Raw genomic sequence first — 17,218 nt, 5'->3', positions numbered from 1 at the left:
AGTTTGTTTCGGTGTTTGGAGACAGGGTTTCTCTGTGTATCCTTGGCTGGCCTGGATTCACTTTGTAGACCAGGCTGGCCTCGAACTCACAGAGATCCCCCGGCCTGTCTCTGCCTCCCAAATGCCGGGATTAAGGGCACTGGGATTAAAGGTGTGCACCACCACTCCCAGCTCAGCAAGCACACTGAATGGTTGAGCAGTTCTGAGTCCCTAGGTTTCCTCTGTAATAGTAAAGGAGAAAAAAAAAAAAAGGCTGCCCATTCACAGGCAGCATGCAGTGGGTACCCTTGTGTCTTCGTTTCCTGTTTGTTGCCGTGACAGAACAGCATGACCAAGGCAACTTATCAAATGAATTGGAAATGGATTGGGCTTATGGTTCCGGAAGGTTGGAGTCCATGATGGCGGATGAAGGCGTGGTGGCAGGAAACAGCGGAGCGCTCACATGTGGAATCATGAGCAGCAGGCAGGGAAGAGAGAGCACTAGGCGTGACAGAAAGCTTTTGAAACCTCAAAGACACACCCCCTCAGCAAGGCCACGCCTCCTTAGCAAGGCCACGCCTCCTCAGCAAGGCCACGCCTCCTCAGCAAGGCCACGCCTCCTAATCCTTCCCAAACAGTTCCACCGACTGGAGGTTCAAACGTAGGAACCTATGGGCGCCGTTTTCATTCAAGCCACCACGCCCCGACTTTGGTCGTTTTAGTCATTTTTGTTTGCTGTCTCCTTGGTGCCTGTAGGTTTGATTGGGTGACAATCAAGTTGGTTTCCATTGCTTTAGCAGCTTCAAGGGGAAATGAGTCAAGTCCTGAGCCCTGAGCTCTGGGAAGCACTCCCCTGGCCATGTAAAGCCTGGTTTCAGTTGCTTTGCTGTGTCTGTGACTAGCCAAATCTTACCCAGTCTAAGGGGCCTTTGTTCCGAGTTCTGCTCAGCTGCACAGCTTATCTGTGTCTCCCCAGTTCCAGGGACCCACAGTCTCCCTTTCAGCTTGGCTCCGTGCCTCACTCACTCACGCTCACCCCCGGTCTTGGTCAGGTCCCTACAGACTGAAAGGCAGTGGGCCATGCCTCCCTAGGATAGCGTTTGCAGATGATGACGTGATGCCACAGTGTCAATAGGCTGGACATCCCTGCTTAGGATTGAGACTGAAAAGTCCTGTTCTCTCCACGTCCCCAGGTGCAGACTGTCATAGATGTGTCCACACCCCCTAGTACATTGGTTAACACCACACGCCAAAGATCGTCAGAGTTTCTGGATGTGGGGTCTTTGGGAGGAGGGGCTGGCCTGGTGACAGGTCTGTGAAGAGGCCTATGGGGCAGGGCCTCTTCACTCTGAGAGAGATGCAGGTGGCAGGAGTGTGCCAGAGACAGAGCGTCCTCTGACAAGTGACATGGGCGCTGTGTTTGCCGTGACCTGTATCTTCATCGGCACCTTGCCTTCCCACCCCCCTCCCCCGCCCTCCCAACCTCCCCCCAGGAGCAGCACCACAAGCTTCAGGTAGAGCAGTTCCTGACAGAGCACGGCAGCAAGTACCAGTCGGTGAAGCTAGTGGGTCCTGAGGTGCGCATGGCCAACGCGGATGCCAGGAACATGGGCGCGTGAGTTGGTCGCTGGGTTCTCCACATTGGGTGATGGCGGTGGGAGCAGCAGGCACTCAGAAGGCCCTGTGGTCTGGGTTTCAGGACTCTCCTCTGTGAAATGAGGAAGTAGTGTTGTAAGATTATTAATATTGGGGCCGGAGAGATGGCTCAGTGGTTAAGAGCACTGCCTGCGCTTCCAAAGGTCTGGGGTTCAATTCCCAGTACCCGCATGGCAGCTCACAACTGTCTTTGACTTAAAGATCTGACACCCTTACACCAGCACAGATAAATTAAATAAAATATTAAAAAATACTATTAATATTGTGTTATAATTTTAGTATAGTTAGCAGGCCCTTTTCTTTTCTTTTCTTTCTTTCTTTTTTTTGTTTTTTTTGAGACATGGTTGTCCTGGACTCGCGTTATAGACCAGGCTGGCCTCAAACTCACAGCGATCCACCTGCTTCTGCCTCCCAAGTGCTGGGATTAAAGGCGTGCGCCACCACCGCCCGGCAATTAGCGGTTATTACTTCTTAACCAGCTATATACCCAAATAGCCACACAGAGAGACTAGGATATATTTAATTAGCCTAGAGCACAATACTGAGCAATAATTAATTATTCCATCTCAGACCTCCAAAATAGTTTAGCTTCCTCCCATTCACGTTCCCCACATTATACGTGGGGTTTTTTTTTTTGCTCATCTCCTAGGTCCAGTTTATTTCTCTTGATTGTTTCCTGGTCCTCTCCATGGACGTTCTCCCTGTGCTTCCTCACTTCCTCCTCCCCTCACTGGACCAGGATGTCCCACCCTATTCTCTGTGTTGCTCCTCATTGGTTAGTTGGGTTTTTATTGGCAACACAGAGAACAAATAGTAGCATGTTTACACAAACTTGAGACAGGAGATACTTAGAATAAACATTACAATGCAGTGTCCGGATTGAAACCAGGTAGTAGGGTAGAGAAATCAGCATTTGAATGAACAAGGGTAAACTGTGCACCATCCACAAGAACATTGTGTCAACAGATGTAGTCTCTGTTGGGACAACTTGGCAGCTCCCAGGCAATGTCATGTGGGTTTAGGAAACAAATTAGGGGAAAGAGGAAAGGTTGGAGGGCTAGACGCAGATCAAGGCTGACAGAGAAACAACCTCTGGCATTTTGTTTTATTATTAAAAATACGATAACTGAGTAAATGCCATATAAACTGGCCATGGTGGCACACACCTGAAATCTCAGGCAGAAGGGTCAAGAATTCAAGGTCATCCTCAGTTTTACACAGCTGGCTTAAGGCCATCTTGGGCTACAGGCAGTTTCAAAGAATAAAAATTGCTGTCTCAGTCTGGGGCTGGCAAACTTCCTGTAGAGGACTGGTTAATAATTGCCACTGCCAGTCAGGTAGGAGGCCTCCACCACTGTTGCTGAGCTGCCGGCCATCGTAGCAAAAAGATGGCCACCGATGTATAATGAATGAGTGAGATTGTGTTGCAGAAAGATTTTATTTAGGGACACTGAAATTTGGCTTCCTTCAAAGGAAGGCATAATTTTCTTTTGATTTCCAACCCCTCTTTCTAGTCATTTGAGAACAGAAAAACATTCTTAGCTTCTGGGTGGAGCAAATCTGGCAGGCGGGAAGCTTCCACACTCGTTGAACAATAGGGACATTTTAAGGACATTGGTTTTTGGGTTTTTTTTTTTGTTGTTTTTTTGTTTTTTTTTTGCATTTTTGAGGCAGGCTTTCATGAAGCCCAGTCTGGCCTTGAACTCATTGTGTTTCCAAAGCATACCTTGTGGCATGTTCTTTTATTTATTTATTTATTTATTTTTAATGTGAGGGTACTAGAAATAAACCCAGGACCTCATACATGCCAAGCACGTGCCCTGCCATTGATGGATACCCCCAGCTTCCATTGGTGCTTAGTTGCTAGTTGCTCTCAAGTGCTGAGCCCCATCTGGTGGGCTGTGCCTTTCCTAGATCAAGGCTTTGCCATCACCACGTCCTCGGTCTGAGAGCTCAGGAGCCTGGGGTCTGGGTATTAGAGCTGAGGGGGACTACCTTTGAGGTCCCAGCCTGGTCCTGAGTTCCCATGAATTCTCAGGCCTTTTCCCTGGTACATCAAAAAGCCAAACTATGATGATGATGACAGATGTGGCATCTTCTGGGGGGTCTCTGGGACCAGCCTGAGACGTTGTGATGGCCTCTCCCCTCCTCTCCCCTCCTCTCCCCTCCTCTCCCCTCCTCTCCCCTTCATCCCTTTTCCTCTCACAGAGACCTGTGCCGCCAGGACCAGACTTGTACCTACTACTTCAGCGTGGATGCTGACGTGGCTCTGACTGAACCGGGCAGCCTACGGCTCCTGATTGAGCAAAACAAGTAAGACTGTGGGTGGTCCCCTAAGCAAAGTCTGCTCAGAGGGGAAGCCCCTTGACGTTCTTCCCTTCTTCTTGAGCCTCCCGCCCTGACAACCCCAAAGGCTGACAGAATGGCACCTTGCTGGGTCTGTCCCCAGCATAGAAGGATTTTGGTTTCTGATGAGTCTGGCCTGCCCTATTACCCGGCATGCAAATCACAGGTTCCCGGGCCCCTCCCCTTCCTCATCCTCAGACTGGTCTTCCCCTGTCCCCCTCCTTAGGAATGTCATTGCACCCCTCGTGACCCGCCATGGGAGGCTCTGGTCCAACTTCTGGGGGGCACTGAGTGCAGATGGGTACTATGCCCGCTCTGAGGACTATGTGGACATTGTGCAGGGCCGGCGCGTGTGAGTACCAATTACCTTCTTCATCTCTTCTCCTGGGTTTGTGGTACCTCCCTGCCCTGAATTCCTGTCCCATTTGCCCTCTGGTCATCACTGAACCTCAAGCAAAGAGGACTAGAGTCAGACGGACACAGAGAGGAGTTCCTGGGTGTTGTCTTGGAGGAGGAGACAGCCCCGTTGAGTTTAGGAGTTAGCTCAGTCATAGAATATTTGCAAGGTTCCGACCCCCCCCCCCCCCCCCCGGCACCGAAACAAAATAAAACGGTCAGATCAGATCTGGCAAGTTGGCTCAGTGAGTAAAGGCGCCTTTGGCAAGCTAACAGTGTGAGTTTGATTCCCCAGACCTCCATGGTGGAGGGAGAGACCATTTCCAAAACGCTGTCCTCTCATCCGCACCCATGCGCTGTGGCTCATACATGCACATGCAAGTACACAGAACAAAATAACACATTAAACAAACCTGATTAACACCCTCAAATGAATACGGTGCCCCCCCCAACACCAGCTGAGACCTTAAGTTCAGTAAAGTCAACTGCTGATCCGGCTTCTTCATCTCCCAAGTCCTGAGGTTACAGATATGTGCTGCCACACCCATTTTATTTTTATTTTATTTTATTATTTTATTTTTGGTTTTTTGAGATAGGGTCTCTCTGTGAAGCCTTGGCTGTGCTGTCCTGGACTCACTTTGTAGACCAGGCTGGCCTTGAACTCACAGAGATCCACCATCCTCTGCCTCTCAAGTTCTGGTATTAAAGGTGTGTGCCACCCTGCACGGCTTTTGTTTTGTTTTTCAAGACAGGGTTTCTCTGTGTAGCCTTGGCTCTCCTGGACTCTCTTTGTAGACCAGGTTGGCCTCCAACTCACTGAGATCCACTTGCCTCTGGGTCCCTGAGTGCTGGGATACAGGCATATGGCTCTTATTTATAATTTTGATATAGCCTTTTCTTCCCGGCTCCAGGCTCCCCAGCCTTTGAACCCTCCAGCTAGCCTGCGACCCTATCATCTCCTCTCTCTCCCGCAGCGGCGTCTGGAACGTGCCTTACATTTCCAACGTCTACCTGATCAAGGGCAGTGCTCTGAGGGCTGAGCTGCAGCACGCAGACCTGTTCCACTACAGCAAGCTGGATCCTGACATGAGTTTCTGTGCCAATGTCCGGCAGCAGGTCGGTGGGGCTTTTGGGGGTGGGTGGGTCCTTGTGCCAGGGGTGTGATCCTTCAGCCTTGGCGGGCACACTGGGCCATCTTGTCACTGTAAGCCCAGGAGCTTCTGAGGCTCTGGGTGTGAGGCTGGTCCTCGGGTCTGCGGGACCAGTTGGGCCACTGTTTATGTGTACTTTTTGTTTGTTTTGTTGATGTCTCAAGGTAGGGCCTTTAGCCTACAGTAGACTTCAACTCCTGATCCTCCTGTTTCAGTCTCCCAAGTCCTGGCATTACACAAGTGTGCAACCACACCCCGTGTACTTATTATTTGGATTCAGCTGAAGGAAAACTAGACTCCTCACCTCAATGTAGTCTTGGAAATGTGTCCAAGAGACGTTCACATGTCTTCAGGTCTCACCTCATATCTCTTGGGTTCTTTTTTTTTTTTAAAAAAGATTTATTTAAGTATACAGTGTTGTCTGCTTGTAGGCCAGAAGAGGGCATCAGATTACATTATAGATGGTTGTGACCCACCACGTGCCATGCAGTTGCTGGGAATTGAACTCAGGACCTTTGGAAGAGCAAGCGGTGCTCTTAACCACTGAGCCATCTCTCCAGCCCCTCTTGGGTTTTTTTTGTTTTTATTTTTGTCTGTATGCATATGGGTGTGTGTGTGTTATTTTGATTTTTTTTTTTTTTTTTTTGGTTTTTTGAGTCAGGGTTTCTCTGTGTAGCCTTGACTGTCCCGGACTCACTTTGTAGACCAGGCTGGCCTCGAACTCACAGCGATCCACCTGCTTCTGCCTCCTGAGTGCTGTGTGTATGTTATTTTGAGACAGGGTCATGATCCATCTTCTTCTGCTTCCTGAGTGCTAGGAAAATAAACATGAGCCATGTGCTGTGACACGCGCCTCCCACTGTATCTCTCTCTCTTTCTTTTTTTGTTTTGTTGTGTTTTTTTCGAGACAGGGTTTCTCTGTGTAGCCTTGGCTGTTCTGGACTTGCTTTGTAGACCAGACCAGTCTCGAACTCACAGTGATCCGCCTCCCTCTGACTCCCAAGTGCTGGGATTAAAGGCGTGCGCCACCACGCCCCACCTTTCTTTCTTTTTTTTAGTGTTGGATCAAATTGAGTGTCCTGAGTGTCTCACTCAACAATGAGTTTTTTCCTCTTTGTGTGTGTATGTGTGTGTGGAGGGGTTGGGGGTGACACATGTATCCCACGGTGTGCATGTGGAGATGAGGAAACTTGTGGGGTTGATTTTTCTCTTTGCACCTTTTCATGGGTCCCCAGGATTGCACTCGGTTGTCGGGCTTTTATTGTCTCTCTGGGCCTGATGTATGTGTTTTGATGTGACATCATGGCTAGGTTCCTCCCCATCTTCCCATCCCCCACCCTTCACCCCCCTACCCCGTGATCAGCACGACAGGATCACAGCCCTTGGGAGCGTTCTTGCTTACGGACTTGAGGCTCTGGGTTTGATCCTCAGTGCCACAAACAAGAAAGGGAGAGGGAGTCCTTTTTTTTTTTTTTTTTTTTTTAGTATTCAGTCTTCTAGGAAGCCTTCTCTGATTGCATCTCCAGGGTGAGGCTGGGCTGGGGGCTGGGGGACTGTGCTGCCCTGTCCTGGGTGTGCAGGGCGAGGAAACTTTCCTATCTACCAACTCTCCGTAGGAGGTGTTCATGTTCCTGACCAACCGGCATACCTTTGGCCACCTGCTGTCCCTGGATAACTACCAGACCACCCACTTACATAACGATCTCTGGGAGGTGTTCAGCAACCCTGAGGTGAGACCTGGGTGGACGGGCCTGGGCTGGAAGTCAAAGAGATTCCAGTTGGTGGATCCTGTTGGCAGGAGAATTCATGACCTGTTCTCCACAAGCCCCCACTCACCTCCAGGACTGTTCTAATGCAGAGGGGGCCGTAGACACATCGCCATCTAGTGGACGAGGGAACTATGACTTCATTGAGCCTTTTTAACCTTTGGGCCTCACTTCTTTTGGTTCTAAAAAATGTGTCTTTCCCTGGCTTGGCTTACCCCTGAGGAAGCAGCAGTTGTGACAGTGTGTGACACTATACCTAAGTGATAGGACATGTAGCTGATGTGGGCCTATACACAGACACTTGCACACACATACAGGTGCAAATGTGAGAGCCTGTGAATCCAGACAGGACTCCCACAGGCAGCAGGCACATGTGACTTGCCTCTGGCGAGTTCCTACCTACTCATGTTTTGAGGGGCCTGCAGGCTGGAGACTCTTTGGGAGCCACTTGAGGCGACCACAGCTGACTGAGGCGAACCCCATTCCATCTTGCGTTCTCTACAGGACTGGAAGGAGAAGTACATTCATGAGAATTACACCAAGGCGCTGGTGGGGAAGCTGGTGGAGACGGTAGGGGGTTCATAGCCCACACTTGTTGCTGTGGAAGTGCATGAGGGTGGAGTTTGAATGTGGTGGGGAGGGGGAGGAGAGGCACTCTTCTGTCTGTCTGTCTGTCTGTCTGCCTGCCTGCCTGCCTGCCTGCTCTGGCAGTGTTTGGGGGTGGATTGGCCTCTCCCCCAGCAGCACTTTCCAGCTGAGATCTGTAAGTCCTTTGACAAGATGGACGAATCCGAATCTGCTCGGCATGGGCGTACAAACCTATAATCCCAGAACTCAGAGCATTGAGGCAGAAGAATCAAAAAGTTCAAGGAGAAGGAAATAGGACCATCGCCAAATGCAGCCTCTGAGCCAAGAATGTGGGCTGAAGGCTCTGTCCCCACGCCCCCCCCCCCCCCCCCCCCGCTCATGCCTGTAGTCTCCACCCGAGGTGGACACTCTCCCATGGGTGATGCTGGTAACTGTGGCTGTAACATTAACTGGAAACCTCTGCCTGATCTCTGTCTTTTTTCGGCCCCTTGCGCAGTCTAAACGGCATGCACTGAGCCCTCACTCCCCGGGGACACTCAGAGAGTTCCCCAGGGATCAGGGAGCTGTCTGGGGAGACTTAGGAGGAGCCTCCCCTACGCCCCCCTACCCCAGGGCAGCCCACAGTTTCAGGAGGACATGGTGCTGTCACTCTGTGTTGATGGAGTCTTCTTTCCTCCCAGCCTTGTCCGGATGTGTACTGGTTCCCCATCTTCACGGAGGCGGCCTGTGATGAGCTGGTGGAGGAGATGGAGCACTTTGGCCAGTGGTCCATGGGTGATAACAAGGTATCACAGACGTCCTCGCCCAGGCTCTCCTTCTGTGCTCGTCTCTTGACTGCCTAGCCGATCTGCCCAGGACTCTATTTTCAGGATGCAGGCAGACAAGGACGCAAGGTTTAGAAACTGGGTGTGTTGGGTTACCAAGCAGACATTGCCAGTTGTGTGGCTTTGAGCTGCCTTAAAGCGAGGTTCAGAGTTTTCATTTCCTGCCTTGTGATTTGAATGCTTCAGCTTCGTGCCCCCAGGCAAGCATGTGGAAATGAGGAGAAATGAGCCAACGGGGGACGAAGGGAAGGGCATTGGGTACCAGGTTCACGTTCATCAGCCATCTGATGCAAGCAGCATGATGAACGTTTGCTCTCAGAAGGAGTCCCTTGCCTACACGTGATTTGGGACCTTTTGGCGTTGCCAATAAAAATGCACGAGCTCCCAGATCTGTTTTTTGGGTTTTTTTTGTTTTGTTTTGTTTTGGTTTTTTTTGAGACAGGGTTTCTCTGTGTAGTCTTAGCTGTCCTGGACTCCCTTTGTAGACCAGGCTGGCCTCGAACTCACAGCAATCTGCCTGCCTCTGCCTCCCGAGTGCTGGAATGAAAGTTGTGCGCCACCACGCCCAGCTGAGTTCCCAGATCTGTGAGCCTCCAATTGGCAAGTTGGCCTCTGGTTACCTGCCTGAACTAGGTGGTTAGGTGCCTGGGAAGATCTCCAGAGCTCATGCTTTAGTGACAGGGACAGTCCATAGACCCCAGAGCCTCGGTGAATGGTGGCCCCTGTTTCGTGTTGTACTAAGGGGCTGAAAAACAATGTTGGCAGAGCACCTGCTTAGTGTTTGCAAGATTCTGGGTTCAGTTCTCAGGACCAAGACAACACCCCAAGAGCACCCATTTATTGTCTCCCAGTTTCTGAGGGTCAGGAGCCAGGCATGCCTTATCTGGGTCCTCTGCTCAGGAGCTCACAGAGCTGCCATGTGGGGGGTCTGCTGGAGCTTTTCTTCCTCAGTGGATTGGGTTCAGCGCTGCTGTCATAGCAAGTCAGCTCCCTGAAGCTGGAGAGCTCGGGCAGCTGGGTTCTCCAAGGCCAGCAGGAGCTGGGACCGTCTGCCCAGGATTCTCTGTGAAAAGGCTCCCTGATAGATCTGAGCCCCCAGGGTAACCTCTCATTTGATTAACCCAAAACCAATGGATCAGGGAAGCAGAGGCAGGTGGATCACTGTGAGTTCGAGGCCAGTCTGGTCTGCAAAGTGAGTCCAGCACAGTCAAGGCTACACAGAGAAACCCTGTCTCAGAAACCAAACAAACAAACAATACACAAAACAAACACAAAACAAAACAAAAAAACCCCCAATGGATGAAGACTTTAAGGACATCTGCAACCCTCCACCCCCCACCCCCATCCCCGCCCACCTTTGTCATATAATGTCCTATCCTGTACCAAGGGTATCAGGGCATTGGAGTCTGGGTGCCATCTTAGCGTCTCTCTCCATGGTCACTTCCAGGACACCCGTATCCAGGGTGGCTATGAAAACGTGCCCACCATTGACATCCATATGAACCAGATCACCTTCGAGCGGGAGTGGCACAAGTTCCTGGTGGAGTACATCGCCCCCATGACCGAGAAGCTCTACCCTGGCTACTACACCCGGGTGGGTATGCCTGGGCGCCACAGGGCGGGATGGTGGGCACAGTCTCAGCTTTAGGGGGAGGCTAGACATTTTGTTCTCCAAGGAAGAGAAATATCTCCACCCCATTAAGTGAGGTATGGAGAAGGGGGGGGGGAGCGGGAAGTGTGTGTGTCTGTGTGTCTGTGTGTGTATAGACACAGAAACGGCAGGTGGGGCCTTGAGGCATCCATGGATCTAGCATGTTCTCCTGGCTCTGACTGTGCTTCTTGTGAATCTTGCCTCTGTTATTTACTTATTTATTGGCCCAGGGAATTGAACATAGGGCCTTTCATGTCTAGACAGTCATTTTACCAGAGTCACAGTCCCATTTTTTTTTTTTTTTGAAGACAGGGTTTCTCTGTGCAGCCTTGGCTGTCCTGGACTCACTCTGTAGACGAGGCTGGCCTCGAACTCACAGTGATCCGCCTGCCTTCTGCCTCCCGAGTGCTGGGATTAGAGGCATGCACCACCACGCCCGGCTCCATATTTTTTTTTTTTAAGATTTATTTATTTATTTATTTATTTATTTATTTATTTATTTAAAGATTTCTGCAGGCCAGAAGAGGGCACCAGATCTCAGTTTTAGATGGTTGTGAGCCACCATGCGGTTGCTGGGAATTGAACTCAGGACCTCTGGAAGAACAGACAGTGCTCTTAACCTCTGAGCCATCTCTCCAGCCCATTGTTGCTGTCTTTTGGGACAGTGTCTCTCTATGCTGAGCAGGCTGGCCTTGAACCTGAGATGATGCTCATTGCTTCGCCTTCCAAGAGCAGGAATTACAGGTGTGAACCACCAAGCTTTAATCCTGGTTCCCCTTTTTGCTTTTTATTTTGAGACATGGTCTCACTAACTTGCTCAAGTTGATCTTGAACTTAGTTTGTAGCCCAGGCAGGTCTAGAACTTTAGACTCTGCTGCCTCAGCTTCCTGAGTAACTTGGATTATAGGTGTGCACCGCCTGGTTAAGCTTTCTATGCCTTTATTTGTTTCTTTGTAAATGTATTCAGTTTTTTTTGTTTTTAAATTTTATTTTTGCCGGGCGTGGTGGCGCACGCCTTTAACCCCAGCACTCGGGAGGCAGAGGCAGGTGGATCTTTGTGAGTTCAAGTCCAGCCTGGGCTACAAGTGAGTCTAGGACAGCCAAGGTTACACAGAGGAACCCTGTTTTGAAAAACCAAAAAAAAAATTAAATGTAGCTGTGTAGAGTTGCATACGGATGCTTGAGGGGCCCAAAAGGTGGTGTTGGATCCTCTGGAACTGGAGTTACAGATAGTTGTGAGCTACCATGTGGGTGCTGGGAACCTAGCCTGGGTCTTTTTGCAAGAGAATCAAGTGCTCTTAACCACTGAGCCTGTTCTCTGTATCTTTAAACCTTACCGTCATTATCTCTCTAGTCCACAAAAGAAGCCACGCGCAGCTGGCTGCGAGGCCACTACGTCCCCCTACTGTCTTTTCGTTTGCTTTTTTTTTTGTTTTTTGTTTTTGTTTGTTTGTTTTTGAGACAAGGTTTCTCCGTGTAGCCCTGGATGTCCTGAAACTCTCTCTCTTGTAGACCAGGCTGGCCTCGAACTCACAGCGATCCGCCTGCCTCTGCCTCCTGAGTGCTGGGATTAAAGGCGTGCGCCACCACCGCCCTGTCTTTTTCGTGGCATCATTTACAAGTTTGTCTTCATACATCCCAAGCAAGCACTCCCACCCGCTGAGCTACGTTCTCCCCTTCCTCCCTACTTCCCCCCCCCTTTTTTTGTTTCCCCCCCCCCTTTTTTTTACCTTATGAAACAGAGTCTTTCTGTATAGCCCAAGCTTGGTTAGAACTTGCTATGTAGGCCAAGCTAGACTTGAAGCAGTTCTCCTGCCTCCCACAGGCATGCCTCCCCTTTTTTCTTTTTCTTCTAACTTTACGTGTGTGAGTGTTTCACCTACGTGTATGTCTGCTCCCCATGGGTGTACAGTGCCCGCGGAGTACAGAGAGGTTGTCGGGTCCTCTGGGACTGGAGGGGAGCAGCTGATGTCTGTGAGTCACCATGTGGGTGCTGGGAATGGAACCCCAGTCCTCTGGAAGAGCATGCCTTCTCTGGGGGCACCTGGGCCCTGTTCTCAGGGAATGGGCAGTCTATATGGCGGCCACAGAAAGGGTAAACAGAGTCCCATTCATTCCTGTTCTCACTCTGCCTCTCTTTCCTTCCTCTCTCATCCCATCCCCCATCTCCCCACCCCCACCCCTACCTCCCACCCCCCTCCCCCTCCCTCTTTCCTTACATTCTTCCTGAGTCTCTCTGAACTAGCTGCGGTTCCAGGCCGTGGAGGACATAAGCAGTCCCACCCTCTGAGAGTGAACAACGCAGCGGATTAGTTGGACCCTCGCTATACACTCTGTCTCTCCTTGGCCCTCTACAGCCTTCTCTTGACTGATGTAGGCCTTCTTGTTCCCTGCTCCGTCACAGGCCCAGTTTGATCTAGCCTTTGTTGTCCGCTACAAGCCTGACGAGCAGCCTTCGCTGATGCCCCACCACGACGCCTCCACCTTCACTATCAACATAGCCCTGAACAGAGTCGGGGAAGACTATGAGGTGAGCTAGGGCCTCAGGCCACAGAGGCAGGCCTCGGGAAGAGCCCAGGCTCTGGTGAGCAAAACCCAGTGATTATGACAGCGGATCCTGGGGCTCAGGGAAAAATGGTGCCAAGTATGTGTGGAGGGCTTCCTGGAAGAGTCGGGGCGAAGGCACAACTCAGCAGGAGGAAAGGTCCACAGGAACCAGAGCACAAACTCCAGGGGGTCTGGGCAGTGGTTCTGCATCCTGCCTTCTTCCTCAGTAGCCTTGTGTCCTGTAGCAAGGTTTTTTTTTTTTTTTTTTTTTGGTCTCTCTGTTTCATTTCAGTCTTCATGTGAGTTGTGAGAACAAATGAGGGGACCCAGGTCATGGCTCATCAGAAACCCCAGTAAGCACTCACTGACTGGCAGACAGTGGTGAGGGAGCTTGGGCTCTCCTCATGAGAAGGAAGCAGGCTTCTCTGGGAGTGTGGGGACTGTTAGCCTTGCTGTGGGGCACACAGTTATGGCTGGAAGAAAGCCAGGGAAACCACGAAGGCATTGAAGTCCAGGAGAGCCATTCTGAGGTCCTCAGCCACACCTCCACATAGGGTCAATTAGTGAGCTAGCTTGGGCCTCCATCCACTCCTTATGCAATTTAAAAAAAAAAATTGTGTCGAGAGATGGCCTCACCATATAGACCAGGCTGGCCTCAAACTCACAGAGATCTGCCTGACTCTGTCTCCTGAGTGTCAGGATTAAAGGTGGGTGCCACCAAGACTGGCTGCAACTTTTTTTTTTTTTTAGTTCTTCTGGACTTGGCCCTGGAGTAGGCACTGTGAAGGACACCCATACAGATACAGACAGCTGGGTTGGGACTGGAGAGGAGGCTGTGTGGGTATTAGTGATTAGCTATCATGTACACATCGCTGGGCTCACTCACCCAGGCACTGCATAGAACCAGGCATGGTGGCGCTCACCTGTCATCTCAGCACTTAGGGGATGGAGGCAAGAAGATCTTCGAGGTCATCTTCAGCTACATAGCCAGGTCGAGGCTAGCCTGGGCTACATGAGACTCTGACTTCAAAACCAAACCCACCAGCAGCCGTTGTTATGGTTAGCTCACCAGAGAGGACCACTCAGACACAGGGTATAGCTCATTGAACACTGGCCGGGACCACACCCAAGTGTCCAGAACACAGTTGGGTATTTTTTGTTTGGGTTTGGCTTGGGTTGTTTTTGTTTTTTGTTTTTTGTTTTTTGTTTTTTCCGAGATAAAGCTTCCCTTGCTATTCCGGAGCTAGCTCGGTAGACCAGGCTGGCCTCGAACTTAGAGATCCACCTGACTCTGCCTCCCCCGAGCACTGGGATTAAAGGCGTGCGCCACCATGCCAGGTATGAAAATTTGAGGTGTTTTTGTTTTTGTTTTGTTTTGGTTTTTGGTTTTCCAAGACAGAGTTTCTCTGTGTAACCTTGGCTGTCCTGCACTCACTTTGTAGACCAGGCTGGCCCCAAATTCATATTGACCCACCTACCTCTGCCTCCCAAGTGCTGGGATTACAGGCGTGCACCACCATGCCTGGTGAGACTCTGGCTTTTACAAAGCCAAACGAAACACGTCAGCTGGGACAGCCCTGAGCCATGAGTTCTCAACCAGGAACAGTTTTGACTCCTGGGGAGCATTAGCGATGCCTGAAGACATTTTAAAGTGTCAGACGCTGAGGTTGCTAGGGACATCTAGTGTGACTAGAGGCCATGATTACCCAGGAAATCCCAGGCAACAAAGTATCTGTAGTTCTAGGAATGAGTAATTTGGCCACTGGAACCCAGAGTTCTCGCTTCCTAAGCAAATGCCCTCCTGCTGAGCCACACTTGGCAAGCAGTGCTAAGCTATATGTATGAGTGTGTGTGTGTGTGTGTGTGTGTGTGTGTGTGTGTGTGTGTGTGTGTGTGTGTGTGTATAGTGTTTGTTTTTCAGATACGGTCTCATGTAGCCCTGGTTGGCCTCAAACTTGCTATGAAGCTGAGGCTGGCCTTGAACTCGTTCTTCTTCCTCCACCTTTTGAGTGCTGGGATTACAGGCCCTACCACACCTGGCTAAACTCTTTGCCTATACTCTTTTATTTCTGTCAACTAGCTATAGAAGCAGAGCCTGAGGTTTAGGGGAGTCCCAAACTTAGGAAAGGGTGAAGGATGGAAGGTGACCTTTTTGCCGGGGGCTGCCTGACTCTGAGATCAGCCTCTGCACCTCCCTAGTGTCTTTCTCAGGCAGCGGGTGACTGTCACTCCGCAAGCAAGCCATCCTCAGACCCTTGTGCTGATAGGACTGAGGATTGAGAGCTGTGGGGACCGGGGAGGAAAATAGGCAAAAACTCATGGATGCTTCCTCTCTCCCAGGGTGGAGGTTGCCGATTTCTGCGCTACAACTGCTCCGTGAGAGCCCCAAGGAAGGGCTGGGCCCTCATGCACCCCGGGAGGCTCACACACTACCACGAGGGCCTTCCCACCACCAAGGGCACCCGCTACATTGCTGTGTCCTTTGTCGATCCCTAACTGGCCCGTGCCTGCCTCTGTTAGACCTATCTCTTCGTAGACAACCACTGCCCAGCAGCCCCTGGAGGCCTCTGGGTCCTGAGGAACCCAGCCCAACCTCTGATTCCTGAATTCCTGTTGCTCTTGAAGCTACCAGTTGGAAGGATCGGGTGCTGGCCAGAGATGGGGCGCCCCTCCAAGACTGGGGCCGCCAATGGTGCTCCCTCCCACCAGTCTCAGGAGACTTTCGTCCTGGAGTTCCCAGCCCTCCCCCTCCCTCTGACTTTCTCCAGGCCAGACTTCTGTGGGCGCTGCCGGGGATACTGCAGACTCACACGCTAAGCTCAGAGTACTTCACCTCTGGAAGAGCTAGGTCCCAGGATTCTCTTTGAAGTTTCAGTGCCACCAAGATCTAGGTCAACCCATTTCTCCCCCCCCCCCCCCCCCCGCCACCTCCACCCTTGAACCCAGAGTGTTGTTGTTGCCTTCCTTTCCAGGTTTTTAATCACCAGAGCAAACAGGTGCCCCCGTTGAGACTGCAGCTCAGAAATCCTCCCAGGGGTGCAGGAAAGACATCATCTGTGCCACAGCTTGCTCCTCTACTGACCCTGCTTGAGGGAGGGGCTTGATATGTCCACACTGTACTGGGTCACCCTGTCCAGATGCCTCTGGAGACAGGGACAGAGATGAGAGTTCTATTAAATGTTGCTCAAACCACTGTATGAAGGTGTCTGGTGTGGGCCAGCGTACACATGACCAGCAGACGTCCGCAGGGAGGGTTGTGAGAGCCTGTGGCTGGAAGGACAGGTGGCCAGTGGACTCGAGGACTCATTTTCTTAAACCCAATGTCTTGTGGCGTCTGGGATGCATTTTTTTTCTTCTGTGTTTTTTTGTTTTTGTTTTTTTTTTTGACACAAGGTTTCTTTGTGTAGCCTTGGCTATCCTAGACTCACTTTGTAGACTAGGCTGGCCTCAGACTCACAGCGATCTGCCTGCCTCTGCCTCCCAAGTGCTGGGATTATAGGCGTGCGCCACCGCACCCAGTTTAGGATGCATTTTTATATTCTAAAACCCTACTATGAACCAGGTACTGACTGGGTCATGTTGTTTCAATTGCCGAGACCTGTGCTACCTGTCACTGCCTTCAGACCTTTGCCAGCTCTTCCTGCAGCCGTGAAAATGAACTAAAGGCCTAAAGAACTAAAGATCCTGGGCACACTGGTCTGGCTATGCTTCAGGGCTTTTTAAAAATAAGATTTAATATCTCTATAGCCCAGGTAGGATTCCAACTCAGCATCCTCCTGTTTGAACCCCAAGATCTGGCATTACAGGCATGCTGCCACTACTCCCTGCTAAGGGCTACCATCTGTCTGTCTCTCCATGTAAGCTGGTTATGGTACAAGTCAGGCCCTCAGCACATAGCCCTCCTGGGAAAGGGCTACTTTTTCTTCACAGGTGGAGAAATAGTTGTTGGCTTAGGGACATAGCAAGTAAGCGGTAGGAACAGGGATTTGAATATGGGTTCTGTGGTTGAAGCAGTCAAATCCTTGTCCTGAGGGATTGTCGCCGGTGGTTGTAAGGCAGAAAGAAACCTAAATGTGCTCCACTGTAGACTGTGATGAATGTCAAACATCACAACGGCTGTAAGAACAAGGCAGTGTAGGAGCAGTAGGAGGTAGCCAGTTACGTATAAGCCATTGCTCTAATGTATATGATTTTTACCTCCCAGGAGACCTTACTCCATGTCTGAGGCAATTTTTGTTCTCAGTGTAGCCTTGGCTGTCCTGGACTTACTTTGTAGACCAGGCTGGCCTCGAGCTCACAGTTATCTGACTGTCT

The 17,218-nt window shown here is 50.8% G+C and overlaps 1 protein-coding gene across 1 annotated transcript in view; it reads left to right on the top strand.

The window, feature by feature from the left end:
* Positions 1–16,101, top strand: part of PLOD1 (procollagen-lysine,2-oxoglutarate 5-dioxygenase 1) — a 30,278-nt gene extending 14,177 nt beyond the window's left edge. Inside the window, exons 10-19 of the mRNA XM_084787554.1 lie at positions 1,473–1,594; positions 3,844–3,948; positions 4,208–4,333; positions 5,352–5,493; positions 7,145–7,258; positions 7,799–7,864; positions 8,563–8,667; positions 10,154–10,300; positions 12,762–12,887; positions 15,245–16,101. Of these exons, the coding sequence (XP_084643680.1) occupies positions 1,473–1,594; positions 3,844–3,948; positions 4,208–4,333; positions 5,352–5,493; positions 7,145–7,258; positions 7,799–7,864; positions 8,563–8,667; positions 10,154–10,300; positions 12,762–12,887; positions 15,245–15,400 (1,209 nt within the window). The 3' untranslated portion in view covers positions 15,401–16,101. The remainder of the gene's footprint in view (positions 1–1,472; positions 1,595–3,843; positions 3,949–4,207; positions 4,334–5,351; positions 5,494–7,144; positions 7,259–7,798; positions 7,865–8,562; positions 8,668–10,153; positions 10,301–12,761; positions 12,888–15,244) is intronic.
* Positions 16,102–17,218: the final 1,117 nt, after the last annotated feature.

The sequence above is a fragment of the Acomys minous genome, assembly GCF_964271855.1.
Source record: "Acomys minous genome assembly, chromosome: 6".
Lineage (NCBI taxonomy): Eukaryota > Metazoa > Chordata > Mammalia > Rodentia > Muridae > Acomys > Acomys minous.
This window is presented reverse-complemented; position numbering and strand designations above follow the sequence as displayed.